Source organism: Pelodiscus sinensis, chromosome 12 (genome assembly GCF_052426305.1).
Source record: "Pelodiscus sinensis isolate ZL-2025 chromosome 12, ASM5242630v1, whole genome shotgun sequence".
Lineage (NCBI taxonomy): Eukaryota > Metazoa > Chordata > Testudines > Trionychidae > Pelodiscus > Pelodiscus sinensis.
In genome coordinates, this window is record NC_143063.1 from 40,825,013 (window position 1) to 40,850,740 (window position 25,728).

Below are 25,728 nucleotides of genomic sequence, written 5' to 3' on the forward strand. Positions count from 1 at the left end.
CTGTTACAGAGTACCATAGCTTGACATGGAATGAGATTCCCCTTTTATCTCAAGTACTAAAGATAAGAAGAAGGTAATAAACGAGTTGGATTTATTAGGGTACATGGTCAGGATTCTCAACTGTTGTTTGCAGTCCTGGAGAAATCTGAGTCATTATGTGCTTAACTGACGTCCTTTCTCATGCTGCCATCTTACACCAATTTCTTTTACTGTTTCTTGACAAGGTCGTTCGGTGAAAACAAATATCTAAATCATGTCTCTAAACTCCATATTGGCCACAATATTTGAGATCCTGTTCCTTCTAAGAGAAACTGCTCAGAATGTAGATGTGCAAGCTGGTTATATGCTCATGAAAAAGCAGGCTGTTTTTCAGAATAGAGAAACCAAAAGTGTGTACCTTTCATTGTCGTTTTTCTGCAGTTACACATGCCATGTAAGGGATTCGTGCCTAAAGTGTGAATCCCACCCAACACTCTCATATGGTAAGGTGGAAGAGAGACCACTAGGATATGGGACTAGCCTCGCTCACAGTTTTCTTGGGTCACTCATGTTTTCTATGCCTTTAGACTCCCAGGGGGTTGTGGTGTCTGTTGTGCTAAAGAACTAGAAGCCACCAGGTTTTCCAGTGGGCTGGAGTCATAATACTCTCGGTTTTATTTACCTCATTTGTTAATTTGTTCACTTTGATTGTCTCAAATTGGAATTTTATCAGGTCTTTACATTGTCAGTTCATACGTTTGTTGTTAATAATCCTATATTCATGCATTGATATTGTTTAGTGAACTGGATTTTACTGTATGTTAAACTACATATCTTAAAGATTGTGGGGGTCTGGTTTATATGTGATGAATTGACTTGGTTCCACTAGGGAAGGCTGCTAGGCCCTTTGGACGCAGTACTCATCTATAATTCCTTCTCTCTGGGACAGAACCTCTTCTGCCCTGTTATAACTGTTTGTGGGTTCCCATGTGTTTATTATCTGTTAACTGAGTGCGATCTTAGTACTATGAGTACACGATGCACATCCGAGAACATTACGCGCTGTTCCGCTCTGGAGAGACATCATAATTTTGTGCCAAGTGTGAAATAAAGCTGGAGTCTCTAGTGTCCTAGCTTTTAAAACCAAATCTAAAAGGTAACAGAACTTGGAAGAGCTAAAAATTCTCCCACACAGTCTTTTTGAGATCTTCTACAACATTTGTCTCATATTAAGAGCTTAGCTTAGGAGCAGCCTGTGTTGTAGGAGCTCTTGGACTTCTTACCCCTGCTAAGTGGTACTGTTAGTGTTTAGGACAGCAAACTGGGCATCAGGACTCTTGAGTTCTATTCCCAGTTTGGCCACAAGAGTTGTCAAACCACTTACATTCTCTTTTCTTCATTTGACTTATCTGTAAGTGGTTATAAAATGACTGTAGGTAAAATACTCTTTTGCAGTGTGTGTGGTGGAGCCTATTTAACTAATTGCTGTTTAAGATCCTTTGGTGAAAGGCTGTTGGAGTATTATTTTTACAAAACGTACCTTCTTTGCTTCTTCCCATTGACCAGCCCATTTGAATACAGCCACTGTCCGAGTTACGGAACAACACTTGGTCCGTAACTCGAACTGTTCGTAACTCGGATCCCATAGAGTTACATGGCAACCGCGCTGTTCGTAAGTGCAGATCACCGTTTGTAACTCGGATCCACATTTATGACCACTTTGTTTGTAAGTGCGGATGGTCGTAAGTGAAGGTGGCCATAAGTCCGGGAGCGGCTGTAGTTCCCACCTTGTGGGCACATTGTGGAGCTTGGTTTTCCAGGCAAAGACTTGCATCAGAAGCCTGTTGTTCCCTTAGCTCTGTTCACATGAACATTCTCCTTTGGAAGGTACTTCAGATAAGGCCAACTGTCTCCGCAGACACTGAAGATGAAAATAAAATTAATCAAGTAGCAGCGTATGTGTTGCTGGTATTTTAGAGAGAGGAGATATTTCCACTTGTGAATTCTCTGCACAGGATCAACCTAAATAGATGTCTTGCTTCTTCTGCCATCCTTTCCTTCCCTTTACCCAGATACATACGCTACACTGCTGAAGTGTTTTCCAAACAAAATGTATCTGCACACAAAAAAAAGTCTTTGGAAAATGACAATGCTGTTTTCTCCTTTTCATGATCAGAATCATCCCTCAGTCCTTGTCTGGTTTAAAATGGCACTATTCCCATGTGCCAAGTATTTTAATTTCTTTTTCTTTGGGTATAGTTTGCTCTCTGGAGCAGAGATTTTACTCTTTTATTCCATTGATTGCATGCCACTTTGTTGTATAATGGAGCGGCTGCCTCTGAGAGGCAGAAGAAAAAAAGGGTCTAATGAGTTGTGAGTGCGCACCAAGTGCCTGAAAATGGTGCCAAGTGAAGTTCACAAAAATCTCAAATTAACTAAATGTAATTGTTTTATTAATCAGGCTGTAACATTGCACTTGATACTTGTAGGACAAACATGAAGGCAGCTTTGTAATCTGGCTCATCCCCTCACCTCCACCATAAAAAAGGTCTGATTAAAGTTCAGAGCGGAGATGTAAATAATAATGGCTTAGTAACAGTAGTTCAAAGTTAAATAAAAATATTACCTAGCAATTAAATGCTAGAAGGTCTCATAAACAACTAACGTCTTTAAAGTGACGTGGAGGAGGCCTCTGGAGGTCAAGTCTCAACATTTCATTGTAAATATCTGATTTATTGCACCATGTCAGAGAACATGCTGAAAATGAAAAGGGAAAATGTCACCCTAGATCATTAGAGTGCTTCAGTAAATCAGAGAAGTTGCAGCTGCTTACAGTAAATGACTTCTGACTCATTGAACCAACTGCTAACAGTATGTATTAAATGCACTTGGTACTCATAACAATGTTCCTCTCATAGGTCGGACTATGATGACTGGAGACCAGCTCTGGCCAGCTTGCTTCAACCTATCCCATTTCCCAAGGAGTAAGTTCATAGCACCTGATTGTTTGTTGAGATCCCTGTTGGTGGGGTTGTTTTATGATGAAATCTCAGGGTCTTTTAAACGTTTTTGTACTGGAGAACTTGTACTTTGGAAAAGTCCAATGGAACTTGTTCCATATGGCCACAGAAAGAGAAGCTTGAAATTTCCTTGGCCTTGTATCCCTCTCCCCTTTTTTCCAAGGTGATCCTGAAGTGGATTGAATAATTTGATACACTAAGGTGGAAGTAGTAGTGGGGAGGAAGAAGCGCATGACTTACTGTCCAAGGATATTTCATCCATGTGATCAAGGCTTAGATTGTTTGTCATGGTGTTTTGATAGAAAGAAGAAGCTGCCTTGCCACTTAAGGAGTAGCCAAGTTCCCTGTGAAACCTATTAATGAGCGCTAGTGTTTATAAAGTGCAAATCTCCAAAGGTGAACATTACATCCTATAATGGTACAATTTACTAGCTTATCATGTCCCCAGTGGCCTAGTGCCTTGAAGTAGCGAGGTCCAACTCTTCTGCACCAGGCTACCTGGGCTATAACATGGCTTGGGAGATAGGAAACAGTGCTGTCATTTGCCTGAGTGAGTCCCTGAGCTTCTCCAGGGAGAATATAACCCAGTACCATGATGCAATGCACTTTTCAGAATGACCATTAATTGCTCTGCTTGATGTCTGACACCAATTAGTTGTGACCTTGCAGTGCAATTAAAGATCACACTTGGGTCTAATGTAGTCAAAATTCTGTTTACAGATTTAAGTTTGGTGGCCAAATCATACAGTCTTTTACTCTTTCTGCTGACATGAACCTCCTCTTAAAGTTAATGGATTTTATCTGACTAAAGACTGGGTTTGTCCTTGTACTGTTTGTTTTTGTAACTGTTAAATGAAAGGGGGGGGGACTGCATCTCAGTCTATTTCAGAAATATTGCCCCTTTTATGTAGGTTACAGTTGCTTTGCATGTTTATGGAATATATAGGGTAAGAATTACAAAATAAAGACATCAAATCCTCATACCTTTCTGTTTTTAATTTCAGGGCTCTTGCACATGAGAAGTTCACAAAGTAAGTATCTGTTTCTTTAAAATACCTTTCTGTAATACCATAATCAGTTAGCACTAGCAAGGATGGGTCCTGGAGTGCCTTGCATTCAGTATTTTTGTCTGAGAGGGTCTGAGCGTATTTCTGTTAACAAAAAAGTTTTGCAGTATACTGCAGCAGCAAAAGTCCAAGGACTAAAGACATTTGATACAGATAGAATTTACAGAGCAGTTTGTCGCTATACGTCATCAAAAGCTTTCTGACTCTTTTTAAAATAGGCCCTATCACTTTTAGACCACCTACTTCTTTTGAACGCTGTTCCATTTATTTATGCAAACACCTAATTTCAAATGTAACCCACAAGAAATGTGACTCCTGTGTGAATTCTGCAACTGTTGGTTTTCATATTTTATTTTATTTATTTTTTTAGGGAGCTGAAATATGTGATTCAAAGATTTGCAGAAGACCCAAGACAAGAAGTGAGTCTCTTTTTCCAGTTAAGCAGAGTAATCATCAAAGGGATTGTGAGTGCACCTGTCAGAATGTTCCTGCATGAAGTAGTACAAGTGCCAAAGCACTGTTCAGCTTTCAGGCTCTGCTCTTGATTCACCTAGAGAGCCAAAATGCGTTCAGGAGTTAGGCTGCAGTGTTATGAATGGCTTCTTGCCTCATATATAAACATGCCTTCCATCCTGTGTGGCAGTGATTAGCTGATGATGTCAGTGCTTTGCAGTAAAGTGCAACCAGCAAGAATTATTTTCCTATTTTCTATTGGTTCCTCCAAGCTCTTCGTCATCTATTGAAAACAGGAAAGCAGCAAGTTCCGGGTCCTGTGATTTGCAAAACAATGAGTTTTTGTTTAGTTACATTTCAGTTTTGTTGTGTGCTAGTGACTTTGTTTTCCTGAACAAAGAAGGGTATTCCTGGAATCGGTGCATAGCTCTTGTATCATGACAGCTGACTGCTTCACAGCCACATATGTAACTTGTTTAACATAACCAGCTGCAGCTGATTCAGACAGGGCCTCTCATCTCCATGAATTTTCTATCTATCGGCAGGCAGTGAAAAAGTGCTACCATAGAACTGCAGGCCAGGGCACGCTGAACCTTCATTGTCCTCCAGGTCGAGAATTTTTGACATTTAGGTTTAATTTAGACTCTCAGGGTCAAACTCAGCCTTCTGGTGTAACTGTTGACTTCTCTAGAATTACACCATTGATGAATTTGGCCGCAGATTATTATATATCCAAATGAAAGATGATCGGCTTCACTCCCCTTGCACAAAAAACCTGAAATAAATCTGCACCCATTAAAAAGCAAAGAGGGGGTCTGACAGACTTGCCAGGGCCCTGGTCAAGACCAGGGGGAGGGACCCAGCTCTGCACTCTTGAAAAGGGCGTGGCCTCTCAGCAGAAGAGTTGGGGCTGGGAATCTTGCTCTCAGTGCCACCCAAAGCATACCATGCCCCTCAGCCAGGCCGCAGAGCTGCCTGGAATGCACTATCCAGCACTCTAGTAGCCATTTAAAGGGGCTGAGGCTCCAGCTGTTGCCACTGCTGGGAGCTTTAGGCCCTTTTGAATCGCCAGGCCTCAAGTCAATTGCCCCCTTTGCTCCCCCTCTCCCATTGGCGGGCCTGAAAGCAAAAGTAACAACTGGAAAAGCTTGCTGTAAAGCAGGGCCCAAGAAGGGGAAGGACACCTGTTAAAGACCATGGAGGTAGATATAATAGAAAGTACAATGGCAGTGGCATCTGCAGAGCCAAATTTGGACTAATGAGTGATGAAGATGCATGTGGCAAAGGAGCTCAGCAATTTAACTGTTTTCTTTTCCTGGTGGATCTGCTCTAGTTTAATTTGGGCTTTGTGTGGAGGAAATTGAGGGCTGGTCAACCAGCCTTGATAGAGCTTCTCTCCTTATTCAGGTGCTGATTCTGCTGAGTAAAGAAAAATAATGAATTGTCTCCAGCTTTGTAAATAATAATATTCACCCCAAAAGAGACCCCCCCCCCCCCCCGCTTTGTGGAGTGGTTGATCCATCTGGGTGATGTGCTAAATGTGCTGATTATATCGGTGGACTCTAACTTTGAATGTCTTTTGCTTTGTCTGGCAGGTCCATTCGTGTTTGCTGAGTGTACGGGCTGGCAAAGATGGCTGGTTCCAGCTATACAGCCCTGGGGGAGTGGCCTGTGATGATGATGGAGAACTATTTGCCAGTATGGTACGTGTCTGCAATAACGTGAGTTTAGCAATTTGTTTGCAGCCTTTAGCCAATATGTAGCTGGTAATAAATACCTTTGTTTGTTTTGTGCCTGTCTTGCAAAATTATGGCACTGTGAAGTATCATTTTTTAACCAGTAAATCCAAGCCTTCATAGAACCAGTTGAAATCCATTGTTCTCAGTTATAGTAGCAATTTAGCGTGTATGTTAACAAGAAATCCATACATGTTGTATATATAGCTCATTAAATAAGCTCCCTCAACACACCCTTAAAACAAATAGAAGAGTATGTTTCGGAAAGGAAGTTAGAAGTTACTTTTTAGAAGTGGATGCAGTCTGAGACAATGCAGGAGTGTCACCCACCCATTTGCAAATATAAACTAGGCATTTGTAGGGCACAGACAGGAGCTAGCACAATAAAAGACAGATGTGCTTGCTCATGCAAATAATTGAACTAGCATTCTCATTTTTGAAAACGTAACCCGTTATTTTATTGGTATCACACACACAAACACCCCAGTTTCCCATTGGATAATGATCACCATTAACAATCTGAGTGTCAGTAAAATATGGTCACCTGAAGGGATTTTGTTCTTGTATTCCATCCCCAAAACTGGACATTTGAACCAATACATTCTCTCTCTCTGACACTCTCACACCCTCTCTAAGGGTATGTCTATACTGCGAAGTTAATTCAAAATAATAGCTGTTATTTCGAATTAACTTTAATAGCGTCTATACATGCAAACCGCTATTTCGAAATTCATTCGAAATAGCAAAGCGCTTAATTTGAATTTGGTAACCTTCATTCTACGAGGAGTAACGCCAAATTTGAAATAGCTATTTCAAATTAAGTGCTGTGTAGACACTTAATTCAAAATAAGGGGCCTCCAGCCCTTCCCAGGGAGCCCTGGTGGCCACTCTGGGCACAACCAGGAAAACTTACTCTTCTCTCCCCCAGCCCTGGAGCCATTAAAGGGGTAGACCCTGGCCACAGTGCCTGTGCCAGCTCCAAGCCTGCCAGCCCAGAGCCAGCAGTGGCTACCGGGGCCCCTGACCCAGTGGCCCCAAAACATGAGCCAGCAAGCCACTGGCAGCCAGCCCTCCACCGCTCCCCAGGAGCAGTCTGCCAGCTCGCAGGAGCCTGACGGGCTGGAGAAGGCAGGTGCCTTCCAAGTCCAGGGTGGAGATCATGGATCTTATTCAGGTTTGGGGAGGGGGGTGTCCCCAATGTCCATGATCTCCGCACTAGACAGAGGAATGGGGGGGAGGGATAGCTCAGTGGCTTGAGCATTGGCCTTCTAAACCCCAGGTTGTGAGTTCAATCCTTGTGGAGGCCATTTAGGGATTTGGGGCAAAAATTTGTCAGGGATGGTACTTGGTCTTGCTGTGAAGGCAGGGGACTGGACTCGATGACCTTTCAAGGTCCCTTCCAGTTCTAGGAGATAGATAATCTCCATTATAAAAAAACAAAAAAGAAATACAGCCATCTATGGCAGGATAGCTGCCAGCCTGGCCACCAAAGGCCACATGCAAACCCAGGAGCAGGTTTGCATGAAAATCAAGTTGGTCCAGCAAGACCCCCAACCCTGGGCCCTGAGCTTCCCCTCCTCCTTCTTCCCCTGGCTTCCCCCTTCCAGTTCTCTCCTCCCAGGTTTCCCTCTCCCACCCTCTCTCTTCCCTTCTCCCACCTCCTTTTCCCAGTCACCCCAGAGTTTCATCCCCCCTGCCACCAGTTTTGTTCAATAAACCCAAACCCTGTTTCTATTTTTCAACATACGTGTCTTTTGTTTGACATCAGGAAGGGGGGCTAGGGAGGGGTGAGTGGAAGGATGTGAGGGAGGAATGGCGCACGAGCCCCCGGTGGGAAGGACTGGGGTGGTTCTTGAGGACTCCTCGGGGTGGATGCTCTCCCACAGGGCCTCCTGGATCCTGACAGCCCCCCGATGGACTCTCCGGATGGCAGCCTGCAGCAAGTAAAGCCGGGCTGATGGCAACGACCCCATGAGACACACCGGCATGCCCAGGGGCAGCTCTGGCTCCATGTGGGCCATGTGCTGCAGTGTCCCGAGTGCGGGCACTCCCAAGACAGGACTGCTTTGCTGTCCCTCATTGAGGTAGACAAGCTGGCGGGGAACCCTGAGAACTGTCTGTCCGGGGTGTGTGTAGGGTCTCTTTAAGCACAGAGCTCAGTTAGCCTTAGGCAGCAGCCCCACACACTTAAGTCCTAACCTGATGCCCTGTCGGCACTGGTTCTGGCCAGCCTTAACTTCGGTTCAGGGTCCACTCAGTGGCTACCTATATAGCTATACGCAATATAGCTATATAGCTATCTACAGATAGCTCTTTTGTGGCTATCTATATAGGCACTGAAACTCCAGCTGGTCAGCCAGTTGTGAAGCATGTCCTAGTCAGAACTTATCTTTCTCTCTCCTGTATTCTTCCTTGCCAGTCCTAATTCCTGTCTTTGTTACAAGTGAATCATTGCTCTTGAGGGGACTGTATAACTGTGTGGCATTGACAAGTCCAAAGTAGCATGAGAAAGCAAGGGTAATGGTAACCCATAGTGATGTGACCTAGCCCGGACTCCTTAAAAGGACATTGATAAATATTTAAAGAGCTATGAACGACTAATGGTAAAACCATTCGGACTTTAACCTTAGCATTTCAGTATGTTTTTTCACTCTTCAAAAAATATTAATAAGGACATTTGCTGAAAATGAGAACATTCTGCAGGAGGAGCAAATCATTGCTTAGGAAACAAGGATCCTTTGCTAATGGCAAGTCCTTGCTGCCAATAAAATAAGGCGTGAAAAAACATGGAGTTGTATATGTTCTATTGTGTGTGCAAAATGGTCTCTGCAGTAGAATAATTTTCAGTGTTTTCCATAAGCTGTTCTCTAGCACAGCCTAGTAGCATGGTGGCACTGAGGAACTTCATGAGACCTGGAACAAAGCTTATAGCATGACTCTCCTCTAAAACATCAAAGGTCATGAGGTTCTATAGCCATACCCTGTATGGAGTCTATATATAAATCATACCTCGCCTACCCCCTTTGTTCTCCCTCTATTCTATAGTGTGCTTTGTGTGCACACACAAACCCATATTTTTCTACAGTCTTATACAACATGTGTGCCCATTGTGTAGAAATGATCTAGCTATTGTGGACTAGCTGTGCTGTTAGCTCCAGAGAGATGCAGCACTCACTGCATGCTTTGCCTGGTGTGATCCTGGCTCAGGAGAAGCTGTAGAAGGCCGCACATTGCTCTGTGAGGAAGCCAATGCATGGTTTCTAAATAGTATTCCTTGTGAAGTACCATAGTGAGCAACAAGTTCAGCATACCCCACTTTCCATTCCAGATGCCTAGGGACTGGAGTAAGGGCTTTGCCGTTCTCTTGAGAGAAGTGTTCTGTTTCTCAATTGAATTTTGCAAGCAACTTTTGCTTTCCCCGCCTAAAGCTATCTCTGCGTATGGTGTGATGTCACATTAGGCTCCAGGCTCAAACCTAGAATATGAAGCCTGGGAGCTGGTGGACTGACTGAGCAGAGAAGAATAAAGAGGGACTCAAATAACTCTTTCCTTCAAGGGGAAAATGTATGGAAAAGGAAGCAAAACAATGTTTTGTGGATGGGAAAAGAAACAGGAGTTTCCCACAATCTGGCTCATCTCACTTCCGTGACTTACTGGGGGAGGAGTGGTCCCTGCCTTCTGTCTTCCCAAGGCATTCCTCTTGTACAGGCAGTCCCCGGGTTATGTACAAGATAGGGACTGTAGGTTTGTTCTTAAGTTGAATCTGTATGTAAGTCGGAACTGGCGTCCAGATTCTGCAGACCAGGGAGACGCTGAGCAAAGCCGCGGAGGACCCGGCCGGACCCGCGGCGCTTGCAGCTGATCTGGAAGCGGCCGTGGGTCCGGCCCCGTGTCCTCCGCCGCTTTGCTCCCCGTCTCCCTGGTCTGCTGGCTCAGCAGACCAGGGAGACGGGGAGCAGCTTTTCTCGCCCCGGAGGAGGCGGGACCAGGCGTCCCGCCGCTCCAGTCCTCTGGGACGAGAAATCCCCGTTCGTAACTGCGGATCCGACATAAGTCGGATCCGCGTAACTCGGGGACTGCCTGTACATGCACTTTTCCAAGCAGCCAGTCCAATAGGCTCTTGTTGCAAGAATTTGGTGGTGGTGCCTCTTGTCACAAAGATTTACACCCCTTGCCCTCACTCAGAGACTCTCATCCAGCTAGGTTAGCAGCACGAACCAAAAGCCATTGGCAGTGATCCAGTGGCCTCTGTGAAACAGGTTGATTGCCAGTACCTTCCCAGTACTTCAACTGGTTTCCTTACTGGCCACCCCAGAAGAGAAACTGAGTTACTAATAAGCTATGTGGGGCACTTCCCTGCCACTGCCCCCCCGTCCTTGGGTAATCGGAGGGCTTTTCCTGTGCTGTCAGATCAGCTCCTTCATAGAGTCTATATTCACTAAGAGCCAGAATCTGCTCCCACAGCTCACGCTGGGTAGCACGTTTTCCAGTGAATAGTCCCATTGAAATCAATGGGCAATCAAGGGTTCAGTCAAGAAGAATGCAAAGATATCCGTTGTCATGAAGCTGTTGAAATATTGCAAGCTCTTTGTCATGTACTGACTGATATAATTTACTTTGCAGTAGATGGGATGTGGTTCTCTGGCTATTTTGGGGGCATCCATGTCAGTTCCCTTATCTCTACCTCTTTTTCTTCTAAACAGGTTCATATTTTGATGGGGTCTTGTTATAAAACAAAAAAATTCCTGCTTTCGCTGGCTGAAAACAAACTTGGACCCTGCATGTTACTGGCTCTGAGGGGTAACCAGACCATGGTGGAGGTAATTCCTAGAGTAACCATGCAAATACGTTTGGTGGGCAATAAATAGTATCTGGTCTTTTACTGCCTCTCCCAGAATAAGACCTGGGATAATGCTTCCATAAAGCCAACTTTAAAGCTATTGTATAGTCAAGTCAAACAATGAGGAGTGCCTGTTTTGCCACAGTTAAGAGCATGAAATACATGAAAGGTGGCTGTAGATACTATTGGAAGCCTGTTTTCTTCCCAGCAGTTCTCAGGAGCTAGTCAGAGGCACCATGATGTTAAGTGCTTTTCAATCAAGAAATGACAGAGATGGCAATGGCTGTGTTGAATAGGACAGACAAAGGTAGAGGGGTTGCAGGGCTAGGCAACCCACTCAGCCAGGCCTTAAGAAGGCTGATGTCCAGTTCAGCAGTGTATGGAAGAGGGAGGTATGTAGTGCAGGACAGGACATTCTGAGGCCCTGTATGATTTTTATACATAAAAATCCATCTGTAATCTCTATCAAGTGTTAGGAAAATTGTATGTCTATTAGCTAACCGTATTTTATGGGGTGTATTAAACTGCCCCAGCAAAACTAGCATCCAGGTAAAAAATGCATTTGGAATTTGTCATTTGTTTACACCAAAGTGTGCTTGTAGTGCATGGAGTAGCATATTGGTTTTGTACTAGCAGGGGTGCCATGTTGTTTTTGTGTGTGTCTTGTAGAAGGGGTTCCTCTGGCATTGTGGCTGTATGTTTTGGTTTGGAGGGAAATATGAAATGACTAAATAAGAAGGAGGTGTTTTAGTTCCTTATTAGCTTATTTCATTTATTTTAGATAATTTTAATTGAATCTATATTACGGAGAGGCTCAGTGTTCCCTAGTGGGTAGACCACTGCCTGGACTTTAGCAAACCTAGGGGTTTGTTCCCAGCTCTGTTAGTCCTTGGCAAGTCACTTCACTACTCTGTTTCTCAGTTTCCCCATCTCTAATATGGGGACATACGGATACTCACTTCTTTGAGAACTGTTGGTGAAAAATGTTGAATATTGTGGTTGTGCTGAATGAAGTTGAATATTGTGTTGCCTGAGTTTTTCTGGTGCTTGAATTTTACATGTTAAAATCTAGTTTTCCTGTAATTGAAAAGCAATCAAAATGATTGGGAGAAAAAGGTGTTTTTTTTTAATTGCCATGTAATATTGATTGACTGCGGAATTCAGATGTAAAGGGTAGGGCGGATAGGCAAGTGTTCAGGGTCCAAAAAGTCATTTTTCACCATCAATAAATTAGGATTTGTAGCTTTTAAGGCCAGAAGGGACCATTAAGATCTCCTAGGCTGACCTCCTGCATAACAGTGCATACTATAGAATTTCACCTAGTTCATGTCCAGCTCAAGATACTCCCTACAATCAAGATGTCCAGAAGAAAAGATCTGCCAAGCTGCCATTGAATAGTCTTCACTCTTTGTCCTCCTGCTAGATTCTGTGTTTGATGCTGGAATATAACATCATCGACAACAATGACACGCAGCTCCAAATCATCTCTACTCTGGAAAGCACAGACGTGGGAAAGAGAATGTATGAACAGCTGTGTGACAGGCAGAGGGAATTAAAAGAACTGGTATGTCACCCTGCATACGGTATTGCCTCAAGACATAGTAGTCTGTATGCTCCAGAATCAGGATTTCACTGTAGATGTGATATTTCTCTGAGAGTTTGATAACATATCTTGCTCCTGTATGAGATTTAGTATCCTGTTTCTAACCAGCATAAAGAACAATGGTGACTCTTAGTCTTAGTGTGATTGTCACATCCTACTATCTTTTTGTACACAAGTGGCCTTTGGGTGGTAGCACAGCCTGGCATTTTGAAGTGCTTAAACCGTCACATCATCATCCGTCTGGTGCTGCTGATTTAGCACTTTGTTCAGTTCCCAGGTGATGAACCCGAGGCCGAAATTAAATGGTCTGACGAGTTCAAGCAATATTAATGCTGGCTAACAAGTTCCTTGTGTTGAATTTCCTAGTTTTATACATGAAATTTACAAATTGAAAATGAATGTCCCCTATTGCACAGAGATTCCTTTGGTCCTTCTGAATGCCTTACCTCTTTACTCTGTTTTTCTCCCCCCCCCCCCCCCCGAAGAAGAATGTACCCAGAGTAACAGTGATTTACTAGAAAACAGGGAATGTTGTGATAAGTTGCAGAATGCTGTCCTTTTCCTACCTCTTAGCCCTTCTTCATAGAGTTATTTCATCTAAGATGAACCTAACCTCATAGAGTCTAGATGAATCTTGACCGAGCATTGCCTTATGGTACCAATGAGCATCCAGAGTCATCCTTACCCATACTCAGAATATGCAGTTGCGTAGGCATCTGAAAATGTGGGGGCACTGCTGGGTCTTAATGTCCAACCACCTGCCTCTCCCTGTCCCCATTCTTTGGCTCTACTTCCTCCAGAGAGGGTCTAGTTAACATCAAATTGAAAAAGCTTGCCAGACCCTCAGCACAATGGATCTGTGAAAGAGCCATTCAAGTGGAAAGGAACAAGCATTTGCCAACCCCAGGTTCATACCGTCAGTTTCTCAAAGTTACTGTGTTAGTAAACAGGGTCTTAAGTTTAAATTTTGTTTTAAAAATATTTCATTAGTGTGTTGCTGAAGATTATAAAATCACAACTATAAAAAAATCATTGGTCACCTCCCTCTCCCCACTGCCATCGGGGCAGCATTCTAATAGTACTATGTAGAGCCCATACATCCTAAGAACAGCCCTGTGAGCATCCGTTATTATGTTTGGGACTGTCCTCCGCAGTAACAAACCTGTCTTTGGTCAACTGCTGCTGCACACTGTGAGAGAGAAATCAGTGCTCCGAGAAGAACAAGGCAAGCTGGTCGGAGGACTGGCAAGAAGCTTATGAACTGGAGCAGAGCATGTTCTGGCTAAAAACTTGCTGTACTCTGGTTGAGGTCTGAAATGCAGACAGTAGCCTGTGTAACCAAAGTGTGTGTTCTCTGTTACAGCAAAGGAAAGGCGGTCCAACGCGATTAACACTGCCATCCAAATCCACAGTGAGTCTTTCTCTTCTTTTTTAGAAACACTGATGTACTTTATGTGGTAGACAGGGAGAGATTGGCCCCAGTAATTTTGTCAGACAGAAGGGCAGCCATTCCCTTGGGGATTTCACAAGTAAAGGGAAACTTGTGCTTTCGGTCTGCTTTTTCAGTGCCTCTACAAGTGCAGGTCAGGTTATTGGATATGTTTTTGTCCGAAGATTTGGAATTTAAGATCAAATCTAGTATGTGGATTGGAGGGCAGAATTTTACAGAAAACAAGCAAAGCTCAGAACATCTGATTCTGGACTCTACATTTGAAAGTTTGAAACAGGCCATCAGAGTCACAGTGGCTATAATGACATACATCTTGATGAATGCCAGAGAAGTCAGTCAGTTCAGCTGAGCAGAACTGGGACACGGGACTTGAAATGGAATAGACGTTGTATCTGGGTAAATAACATGTCTTGTGGGTAATCTGGATTTGCTCTGATAGTGAATCCCATGTCTTCCATAATAAAAACCTTGCAAAAGAAGATTTTGTTGTAATGTTAGACTCTGCTGCATTCATTTTCCAAGGGCTTATGAGGCAGTGCTGCCACAAATGTTCAGCTGTTGACCAGTGAAGCAACCGTGCAGAACAGTTCTTTTATAATGCTGTAAACATGTGGCGCAATTGTACACATCTTTCTCGCCAGCATATCAGTCATGTTATTGCAGATGGTTGTAGACTGAATATTCTCTTGTTTATCACTCTGATACTTGCTTTCAGGATGCAGACTTGGCCCGGTTATTAAGCTCAGGATCCTTTGGAAACCTGGAAAACCTCAGCCTGGCCTTTACCAATGTAACGAGTGCCTGTGCTGAGCACCTCATCAAACTGCCTTCGCTCAAGCAGCTGAACCTGTGGTCAACTCAGGTATGTGTTTTTCAGATGGAAGTGCCAAGACGGATGTGGTGCTGACTCATTCTGAAATTGCAGGTTATGTCATTGTGAGAAAAATGTGCGTTCTGATGTGTAAAGAGGCCTCCTTAGAATGAATTTGCCTTCCTCTTATTTTTATATGCTGGTTTATGGCTTAGTCACGCATGTTTTTCTTATTTTAGAAGGCATAAAGGGATAGGGACTGCAGTGAAAAATTGCAAATAATTTCAGATGTTGCAATGAATTTCCTTTGGTCACATTACACTTCTTCAGTGATTGCTGCTCATTGACACTCAAGTGCTCTGGTGTGATTGTAGACGCCAGTGTATTTGCCTCAGAAATACTAGTGCTTTCAGTGGATTAAGAAAGAGAAACAATTTTATTCCATTTATTTGTCCCAATCACAACTCAGCAAGAGATTGTGTAGATAATGTTCAGTCTACTTGTTGCGAATCACCCATGAATCACAAGGAAATCAGCATTTGAAAAACAAAAACGGGGAGCTGGGGAGGATGGGAGGAAGAGATCAAATAATGAATAAATGTGAGGAAGCTGCAGAAAGATGCCATAATCATTGAATAAAATTACCCTACATTTAATGAGAAAGGTGCTTAAGATTTTATTTTTCTTTACATTTCCTGTTGTTTTTGGTTTCTAGTATTGAATAAGGTGTGTGTCCCAGCACTATTAGTACCTTATGGTAGAGCACACTAGGAATAGTAGATTGAGTCCCAGTGTAGCTCTGCAAAATTTGTGCATCTTTTTCCTCCATGTTTCATATGAACATTTTTTGCCATTTTGCTCTACAGAGTTTTTCAGGCAACATGTCCTTATTTATGCAAAATAGGACAAATGTCTAACAAGAATTTTCAGACTTTTATATGTGAATTCTTGCTCAAAATGAATTCATTTTCACTGGACAAGGATGCAATTTCATGAAAAAGGCGCACAAATTTTGGGATGAAATAATCCTAATTGTTGAGGCGTTTTTTTAATTTGAAACATGAGATCCCAAATTGGAGCCATTTTTGCCTTGGATTATGAATATCTTGTGATGCCTTGGTGCTCATCAGTGTATAATTTAGAAACAGCGGAGAACAGAGTCAACACAACCATTGCCCTACCACTGCTACATTGTTTCTTGTAGACAAGTAGCCAGCTAATGTTAATTGTGGTGTGATCCACTTGGGAACTGTGCTGAGACTGCCATACCCCTATTTCACTTACACTGAGTAGGAACTCTCTAGTACCGTGCTCGGGGCTGGCCTGGCACCGGGCGCATGGCGGGGGGAGCGCCGGCCCCGGGCGCGCGGCGCATGGCGGGGGGAGCGCCAGGCGCGCGGCGCATGGCGGGGGGAGCGCCGGGCGCGCGGCGCATGGCGGGGGGAGCGCCGGCCCCGGGCGCGCGGCGCATGGCAGGGGGAGCGCCGGCCCCGGGCATGCAGCTATGGGGGGGGGGGACGCCCCGGGCATGCAGCTATGGGGGGGGGACGCCCCGGGCATGCGGCTATGGGGGGGGCCGCCCCTGGGGCGCAAGTGTCCCCGCCCCCTGGCACCCGGCGGGCGAACTGCCACGCCCCCTGGCGCCCGACAACCTTGAAAGGTTGGGGACCACTGCTCTAGTATAAGGGACACATTTTCAAAGGATTCAATCTAGTGAATGAATGGCCCTATAGATTGTAACTCAGGACATCTGTGTTCAAACTTCCTTCACCTTTCTCCTTGCCTTGTCATCTGACATTGTAATAGATTGGGATGGGTTTGAAGTCTCCTGTGCAGACCAAGCCCTGACTATTCCATGTATTCAACCAAGTTACTTGCAGAACAATATTCTACCTGTTCTTAATGGAGTGTGCTTGTGCCCTACAGTTTGGAGATGCAGGTTTGCGGCTTCTGTCTGAACATCTCACCATGCTGCAAGTGCTCAACTTATGCGAGACTCCCGTCACAGATGCTGGGCTGCTGGCACTGAGCTGTAAGTGACCCAGATATACTCTAGGAGAAATTCATATGAGTTCAAAGAAAAGGATTTTTGTGCTGTGCAGTGGATGTCCAGGCTTCACTTTCTGTTAGCATTAGTTGTAACCATTTGGCTCTCTGAATCTCCCCAGCTTGTTAGATGCTGGATTTGGGGTACCCCATGGGACTCTCTGCCCAGGAGTAATTAATCTCTGTCTTATGCTAAAGTGCACTGTTCTTAATGCTACACCACCTCCTCATTGTGAGCATTCTGCCATTGGTGAGACTGTGACCTTATGGAGAGTCAGATAATGGCAAAGCCAAGATGGCATGTAGAGCTGCATGATAAATCAGCTGGGCAGATTCTACATTCCCAGCACTGTGTTTTGTGTCTGTGGTGTTTGGGAGGTGAGATCCTGGCTTTACTTCGTTAACATTAGTGGCGAGTAGGAAAAAGAGGACTGAGCTAGCCACTCAGGATTTCTCGTGCTGCGGGCTGCTCGAGATGGCAGGTTGAAAAGGTAGGGGAATTGCAGATGCAAAGGCTTGTGATGCGTATCATGTGCTACATGGTTAGCTCTAACATAGATCGGCAGCTGTCTGACATCACAAGCAGTACCAGATGGGCCAATACTTGATGGCATGGTGAATTCCCAGGCAGAACAGTCAGCTCAACAATACACTGCAGCCCAAAATTAATTAGATAGCATGGAGAGAGGACCATCTTTATTTCTAGATTAGCATATCCTCTTGCACCGTCTGAATGCCCCCATGGTGCAGACTGATGCTATTTGGCATGACATTTATGCAACCAGTGCATTGGGAATAAAAGCTGTGGTTCGGGAGAGTGCTTAAATCCTACTCAAGTCAATGAGGTGTAAGCACATGTATGAAAGGCCATTCCTGACCTGGGACCAGTATGCCATTGCCCAGATTTGAAGTTGTAAATTTTACTCTTTTAACTATGTTAATGGTTCTTTGAATACATATTGGCCTATGGATAAACCTGAATTATTAAGTGGGTACAGGTAGGCCAGCCCATCAATATCTCTCTGTATGTTTTTCTTTTTTTAGCCATGAAAAGCCTGTGTAGCCTAAATATGAACAGCACCAAACTCTCAGCCGACACCTATGAAGATCTCAAGGTATTTCAGTTTGAGATCCATTTGTAAAAGTCAACAAATAGTCTGTGAATACCAACAGCATTGGCATAAAAATACTAACGCATTGTGTAACATAGGCCAGTATAACCGGTATCCTGGAATTAACGTGTTAGGATAGGAGCAGCATCTTTATCTATTTTTGTCCTCATGATGGGTGACTGGTGGGGCAGCCTTTGGGGGAGACCTTGTATTTTACCTGTTCGAAAAAGAAGTTCCATAATCTAGCAGTTCTGGAGAAGTGGATGATCTGGAAATGCCCAGATGAAGAAGTAGACAATGCCTAAATTTAGGTGTTTCTGTATCTGTGTGTGGAGCATTTAAATAGAGTGTAACAAATCCAGGAAGGTTTAAGTCAGGAAAAGCACATTGTGCAGTCTGAGCTATAGGATTTTGGGGGGAGGGGAGGAAAGTGATGGCAGAAATAACATTGTGGGGTTTTGTTTCTCGGTGACACCTACATCAAGTCTGCTGAATGCATAAGTAAACAACTAGGAATATAAAACTCAAGCTGGATTCTTTCTGGCTTATGTGCTATTAGAAATGAAATGTTCCTATCACAGAATTTTTAATTTGTTCTATTAATGATGCACAAGCTGGAATAGATTTCTAGTTCACTCTCCCAGAGCTGTGTGCCCTCTGGTGCTAGCAGGATTAAAAGAAGTAGCAATTTAATTAGAAGATTGGACTCAGAATACATACAGGACATTAGACTGGGCAAAAAAGTCATTTTTACTTAGAAGTTTATAAAGGCAGAACTCCTGTTTACAGAGAGACACCTGAGCTGCCCCACATGCCATGATTTACCATATTCGGAGTTTGTTGTCAACATTCTTACAGGAACTTGATAGTAGGGATGTTAAAATGTGTATAATTAAGTAACATTTTCAGTGGTTACATGTGGGGCAGCAGGTGGCTCCCCGGGGATTCCTAACTTTTAAGATGACTCCCCACATGCATCAGGAGCCTGTGAGAAACTGTGAACTTAAACCAATGAGTGCAGGCTCATGAGTTAACTGTTTACACGGTTACACTTTCACATCCTTACTTGATAGTGTGGTGTAATGTGCTGAAGTGAAGCAGGGGTAGAAAAACAGCCTTGGGTGGATTCAGACAAAGGCTGTGTGAAGCGTGATGGTTTTGATTCTTATGACTGTACACGGACTTTTTCTTTGATTCAGTTTTGAGTGAGTCATGTCTCTGGAGATTTGCTTTGTAAATGCAGGCACTCAAAGTGAAACACCGTGTTCCATCAACTTTCGTGTCAAAATCTAAGATTTTGTCCCGGGTTCACTCAAAAAGGTCACATATCTGGGCTGAGCTTTGAATTTGAGATAAGTCTAGGAACCAGCTGAATTAAACTGATTTAAGGTTTTGTTACAAACACATGTCCTAGTTCTTGGTTTGGAGACAGTTCACCTACAGATCTGATCACGGCAGTTAACATATGGACTTTTAAAGGCTAGTTTTTCCCATCCTCAATGTGCTTGTGCATCATACTTGTGTGTGTAAACAATTACATGCCGCTGAACACCTGATTTGTACATCTAGTCAACACATTTGCATTTGCCTCTAATACTAGCTTGAGCAAATGGTTGTTTCTGCATCAGTTACACACAGTCATGGTCACTAACTATTGATCCCTGAAAAAACAACACTCTCCTGAAACATGGTGTATTAAAATAAACTAGTTTAAAAAAAACCTTCTGGTTCCAGTTCCCTGAGCTCTTCTGACATTTTCTATGGCTTTATAGTCAAATTTTCCTGTTTGGGCTTCTGCTCTGACCTGGCGCTGCAGGGCAAGACCCGTAGAAGCAACACAAGAAAGTGATGTCGATAGCGAAACCAGCATGAAGTGTTGTCAGTTGAACAAAATTAAGCAAACTGAAATAACAGATACACAAATCATTTCCCTCTCTAATCCCTTTTATTTCCATTAATCTGAGGGTGCACTTGTGAAAGTAGTAGGAGGAAAAAAATCCAGAAGTGTGACTTTTCCAAGAGAGAGACCAGCTTTCCCTTAGGCACTTGGTTTTTATATCTCTTGGGAATTTTGAATTCAAGAGTTTATTTGTGATAAAAACCTTTCCTCCCCACCCCACATGTCTCTGTGAGAATTCAGCTCCCAAGCCCTTAGGAGCAATGATGACATTTCCTGTCCAGCCCCCATCTGCCACCAAACACACTTGCGTGTACACAGATGCCCACATACGTACCAGGCAGGCTGAACCAGACAATAAATAAACACCCACAACTGAAGTCATTATTGCCTAACTGAAAAATTATTTGCTGGCAATGTCTGTGCTATTCTGACTAGCGCTTATCAAAATATATGTGCACATAAATCTAAGCGCAGAGGTAATAATCGCTCCTAGAAACTTCAGCAATCCCCTAATGCACTAGTAATTAAAAGTGTTTGTTTTTAGAGACTTATACAGTTGCAGTAAGAGACCATGGAAATGCAACTGACAAATAGCATCAGCACAAAGAGCCCAAGCCCAATCTTACCTGCACCAGTAGAGAGTGGGAGTAGCCCCAGGGATATTGATGGAACTATACTTTAAGTGAGATCAGAATTAGGCCAAAAGTCTAACAACCTAGGGGGGGGGGAGAGTTATAATTGTGAAGGGGTGGGAAATCTGTCGCTTGCATCTTGAGGGAGAAATGTGTGGTGCTATGTACTTTATTAGGTGACTACCGTAGTGTCATCTGATTGGTTTTATAAATGCCATTTTAAAGTTTCACAGCCAGCAAGTTGTGTTAATCAATTATAGCCGGAACTAAAGACCATGGTCTGGTCCTCATTTTGCATCAGTATAATCCCCTTGCCTTTAGTAGAGATGTTACTTGTTTATATTGGTGTAACTGAGACCAGAACCTGTCTATCTTTGAACTGGGTTTCTCATTGTGTCTTGATTAAGGCCTGGAGTCATTAAGCAATTACGTGTGTTCTTAACTTTATAGAGATTGGGGCTTCTCCTGTGCATAAATTAAGAATGAACTTAGGTGTTGTTAGGATCAGGGCCTTTCTGGGCCTTTCCTCATATTATTCTGACAGTGCAGACTTGTGAGAACTTTCTTTTGGATCCTGAAACCTTATCAATAATTCTGATTTTTTCCCCCTTTTTTCAAAACAGGCTAAATTGCCCAACCTGAAAGAAGTGGATGTCCGCTACACTGAAGCATGGTGAACTCTCTTTGCCTTTAGCTTCTGACAAAAAGAAGATGATTTTAAAAACAAAACCAGAAAATAAATCAACTTTTGGCTAATACCTGTAGAGCAGTGAGTTCTGGGACGTCACTTCTAGCAGTTGTGGTTGTGAGGTAGAAGTGTTGCTGTGTGTGGAGGAGGGTGAACTGAGCATGCCCAGACCCTGCCTAATTCTTTCAGCTTTGTAATTTCAAAAAATCAACATAATTTAAATCGAAAAACAAAAAAAGACTTTGTAGCAGCAAGAGGATTCTAACAAGGGGGAAAGCCCATCCTTTGTGGATTTTATTTGCCTTTGTGTTTTATGCTGTGTGGAGGAAAAAAAGAATACATCAATTTTTCATGGTTTTAATTGGGTTTCCTCAGCTGGAGTTCATTTATTAGAAACTCCCCCTTCACCCTTTTTTGTTCCAGGAACGCAACCTATATCAAGAGAAGAAAAAAACCACACATGATTTTTGCACCTCTCCCTGTTTCATTGCAATTGTTATGCAAAGTAATTTTGTTGTACATAAGATTTACATAATGCACCTATTTAAGAAAATGGTTCACAAATAACAGGTCTGGGACCTGTCTTTTATTTATGAATTGTTAATTCTTCTCCTTTTTTTTTTTCCTTTGCATATAGTACTGTATTAACTAGTTTGCTGTCCTGTTGTTGGTTTGTTTGGGTTTTTCAAAGCCCTCCTTGAGGAATTGCCTTTTAATAATGCATAGCGTATTATAATCTGACTGTCAGGACATTTTCCGCCATTGCATTTATGATTTTAAAATGCCTCTAACATCGTGAAGTCCAAAGAAAAACATATATTTAAAAAGTGGTGAATGTAGGGGCACAGGGATGTAAATTTCATTCCTGAACGACTGAAATCTTTCTTTGATCCTCTTCAGGCCCCATCAGGCTTAAGAATTTGGGTGAGGGTAGGGAAATGGTGTCAGTCATTTTACTGATGCGATATTTATAAAACTTTGTAAATTTCCCAAGTCACCTATGTCTTTTTTGTGTATGTCCAATATTTCAAACAAAAGTTCTCCTGCAATTTTGTGCATAAGGTTTTTCTGCTTTCCCCTTCCTCTCCCCCCCCCCCCCCCCCGCCTTTTTTCCCTTTCCTTTCATTATGCACACATTGTTTTGCATGTTCCTCTTGGGAGACTGAGAAAATACCATTGTTCCTGATCTAATGGCTCTGCCCTGTCTGTACATGTGACCACTACTTTCCAAATCCCCCCTCCCCGCCCCCTCCTCTACAGTTGCTTAGAAAATGAAAACAAAAATTGTGGTTTCTTTTTATAAATATACTGTTGGCTTTTTTCATAATGAGCCTTTCTTGTACAGAACAGCTTATTTTTTTTAATTTTTTCTTTCAGTTTAGCACTGTTATTTTACTCTTGAGCACCTCGAGATTTAACATACAGCCAATGTAATTTTTTATATATAAATATATAAATATATATATAATCTTCAATGGAAGCCAGGCTTTTGTTGGGGGGTGGTTTATTTGGGGGGCTTTTTATTTTATGGGTTTTGGTTTTTTACTTTGTTGCTAGGTAGATTACCCTGTCCAAATATTCTTACCAAAAAAGAGAGAGAGAGAGAGAGAGAAATTGGTTTAAGTCTTAACTCAGTGTGACAGATATATATATTTTTCTCCCTCAAATCCCAAACTGTAAAAGAACACAGCATGGGAAGAAAAGAAAGAGCAAAAAGAAAAAATATGCCAACATTTTTCCTTAGCACTGTTGCTTTTACCAATGGTTTACTACTGTTCTGTAGCGGTGTACAAAGAGATGTGAAATAATTGCAGGCAAAAATAAACTGTAAGAGAATATCTTTTAGCTGCGTGCTTTGTGCTTTCTTTGGCTAAAGCTCTCGCACCGCCTGGTGGCAAGGGAGTATCTCTGAGATTTCCCAGAGAAGAAGAATGGTTTTGTGTTGTGGAAGTGGATTGGGTCTTAGCAGATCTGGATTCAGTGCCCTGCTTGGCCAGAAATCTCTCTGCCTCGGCTCCCCCACTATAAGCTAACACCTGCTTTGTCTGTATATAGGTGGTAAGTTCCTTGAGGTGGGGGCAGTTTTTTATCTGGCGAGTATAGTTTGTGTATGTGTAGCGCCTAACACAGTGTCACCTCACTCTCACTTTGGGTTTCTCAGCATTTCTGCAGTGCAAACAATAACAATAATAAAGGTGATGGGCATCGAGAGAAGAGCCTCAGTAGATAGAACATAACCTCATAGTGTGACTCACTGGTTAGAACCATAGATGGGCAAACTATGGCCAAATCCAGCCCATTGGACCTTTTCATTTGGCTCTTGATCTCCCACCACGGAGTGCGGTTGGGGCCTTGCTCCACTCTAGCTGCCACTTCCTGGCTGGAACACTGAGGTGGGGGCTCTGTGCTGGTGGGGGCACGAGGATGCCCATTTTTCCAGTGCTGCCCACATGGGTGGTGCCCCTAGATACTCCCCTTTGGCTCACTGGCTAATCCACCACTGGGAGAAAGTTGGGCTAACGAGCATTTATGAACATAAGAACAGTCATGCTGGGTCACATCGAAGGTCCAGCCAGCCCAGTATCCTGTCTGCAGACAGTGGCCAATGCCTGGTGTCCCAAAAGAAAGGAACAGAACAGAACACACAAGCTTTTGGACTGCTGCCACAGGAGCAGCTATATTGGTGGGTTTTGAGATGTGGGCACCTCACTGAGCCTGCTAGATTCATTTTACAAAGGGCACCAAGCAGCTTTCGGATGGAAATCTCTTTGAGTTCCTATCCGTTCCTACCATGGTTGTCTTTGAATTGGTGACTTACGGGTGAAAGGCTCTGTGGCTATGTATGAGTTCCTAAGCCAACCAGCCCACCCCTAACCCAGCTCTTCTCTCCACACACTTACCTAGTCAATGGCACTCAACACAAGGAGCACTGGAAGCACTGTGGCATTTCCAGCGCCAGAGAAGGGCTGATAGATGGAGATACCTTCAGGAAATCATCCCAATGGACTCGGATCCTGTGAAGATTTGCCCCTTGTCCCAGAGCGCACATCACATGGTGTGCAGACAGGATGCCCACAAAGCATCCATCCGTGGTTCCTCAAAGGCACTGCCAAGTGGAGACAGTTCTCAAACCCTCCTTGCCTTTAGTGAAGTAAGCCTGCCCCCCTCCACACTCACCTCGGCTAGAGCTTCCACCATCCTTCAGTCACTCACTGCATGGAAAAGCTGCAAGAGCCAGGTGTGCAAACCTACTTTAGTCCACCACACAGACAGTGCACAACTGAAGTGTTTGCAGAGTCCTGTCTCCCAAGTGGGGAAGCATAGGCTGGACAGCCATGTAGAGAAATCGGACCTCCTCTTCCCACTGAATAAACAAGAGCTTTCTCCTGAGCTTCATGGAATCCACTCTGCGACCCAAGAGTGGTCAACACCAACATCCCCAAGCACCATGGAAAGAGGCTTGGGGAGGTGTTTGCAGGTGGAAGGGACATGGAGTTCATGCAGCTGTGGATGGGGGGAGGGCTGCGTGTTTGCCCATTGGAAGGGAGGCTGGTCCGTGTGGTTGCAAGGGGAGGTGGTGTCTGAGGTCATCGCTACTTGGATGTGGTTTGCACACTAGGGATGTCAATGTGTACTTGACTACACGGTTAATCTGGGCGTAGCAATCTTGTCAACTACATGCACTCCCTCCCCCCCCCACCTCTTTTATAGAGGCAGCAAGGGGGCAGGCAGGAGCTGGTGCTGGGGGGAGCCAGTTTAAGTCAGATCCCCCCAGTACCAGCTCTGTGGTGCCTCCTATCCGCCCCCCCACCCTACACTGCTGCCTCTATCAGAGGCAACAGCGTGGGTAGGGGCCAGGGGACGCTGCCGCAAAGCAACATCTGTCTGTGGCAGCAGCCCCCATCCACAGGAAACTCAGATCCCCATGGACAGGGGCTGCTACAACCCTGTGTTGCTGTTTCTGTATCAGAGGCAGTAGTGTGGGGTGCCAGGCAACTGGTCTGCACAGGGAGCTTAAACTGGCTTCACTCACAGACTGGCTCCCGCCTGCCACCCCATGCTGCTGCCTCTGATAGAGTGGCAGGGGACTCCCCAGGAGTGGGGCTGGGAGTGCACTGGCTGCCAGCTCTGCCCCCGGGGACTACTGGATAGTCGTGTAGCCACTAAGATTTCATGTGGTTGCACAACTATTCAATTACACAATATCTAACATCCCTATTGCACGCTGAAGATGTTGGCAAGCCCTTGCATAAGAGAGGAGCCCTCTCTGGGAGTGGTCATGGGGGCAGGGGAACCTTGCTGGGTGAATCGGTGAAGCAGCATTTCAGAAAGAGTCAAAGGGATTCACAAATGCCATTGGGAAGACCTATTTGAAATCATGGGATGGTGGG

At 44.0% G+C, this 25,728-nt stretch overlaps 1 protein-coding gene across 9 annotated transcripts in view; it reads left to right on the plus strand.

Annotated features, from left to right (window-relative positions):
* The window catches only part of CMIP (c-Maf inducing protein), a 198,556-nt gene extending 175,379 nt beyond the window's left edge, over positions 1–23,177 (plus strand). For 6 of the 9 annotated variants that reach the window (XM_075939998.2, XM_025184431.3, XM_075939999.1 and 3 more), the window contains 11 exons: positions 2,898–2,963; positions 4,004–4,030; positions 4,437–4,530; positions 6,115–6,240; positions 10,959–11,075; positions 12,519–12,659; positions 14,062–14,109; positions 14,864–15,010; positions 16,886–16,991; positions 18,050–18,120; positions 21,273–23,177. In XM_075939998.2, the coding sequence (XP_075796113.1) occupies positions 2,898–2,963; positions 4,004–4,030; positions 4,437–4,530; positions 6,115–6,240; positions 10,959–11,075; positions 12,519–12,659; positions 14,062–14,109; positions 14,864–15,010; positions 16,886–16,991; positions 18,050–18,120; positions 21,273–21,326 (997 nt within the window). In that variant the 3' untranslated portion in view covers positions 21,327–23,177. The remainder of the gene's footprint in view (positions 1–2,897; positions 2,964–4,003; positions 4,031–4,436; positions 4,531–6,114; positions 6,241–10,958; positions 11,076–12,518; positions 12,660–14,061; positions 14,110–14,863; positions 15,011–16,885; positions 16,992–18,049; positions 18,121–21,272) is intronic. The other 3 variants (XM_025184432.3, XM_006122666.5, XM_006122667.5) reach the window with 3 other exon arrangements.
* Positions 23,178–25,728: the final 2,551 nt, after the last annotated feature.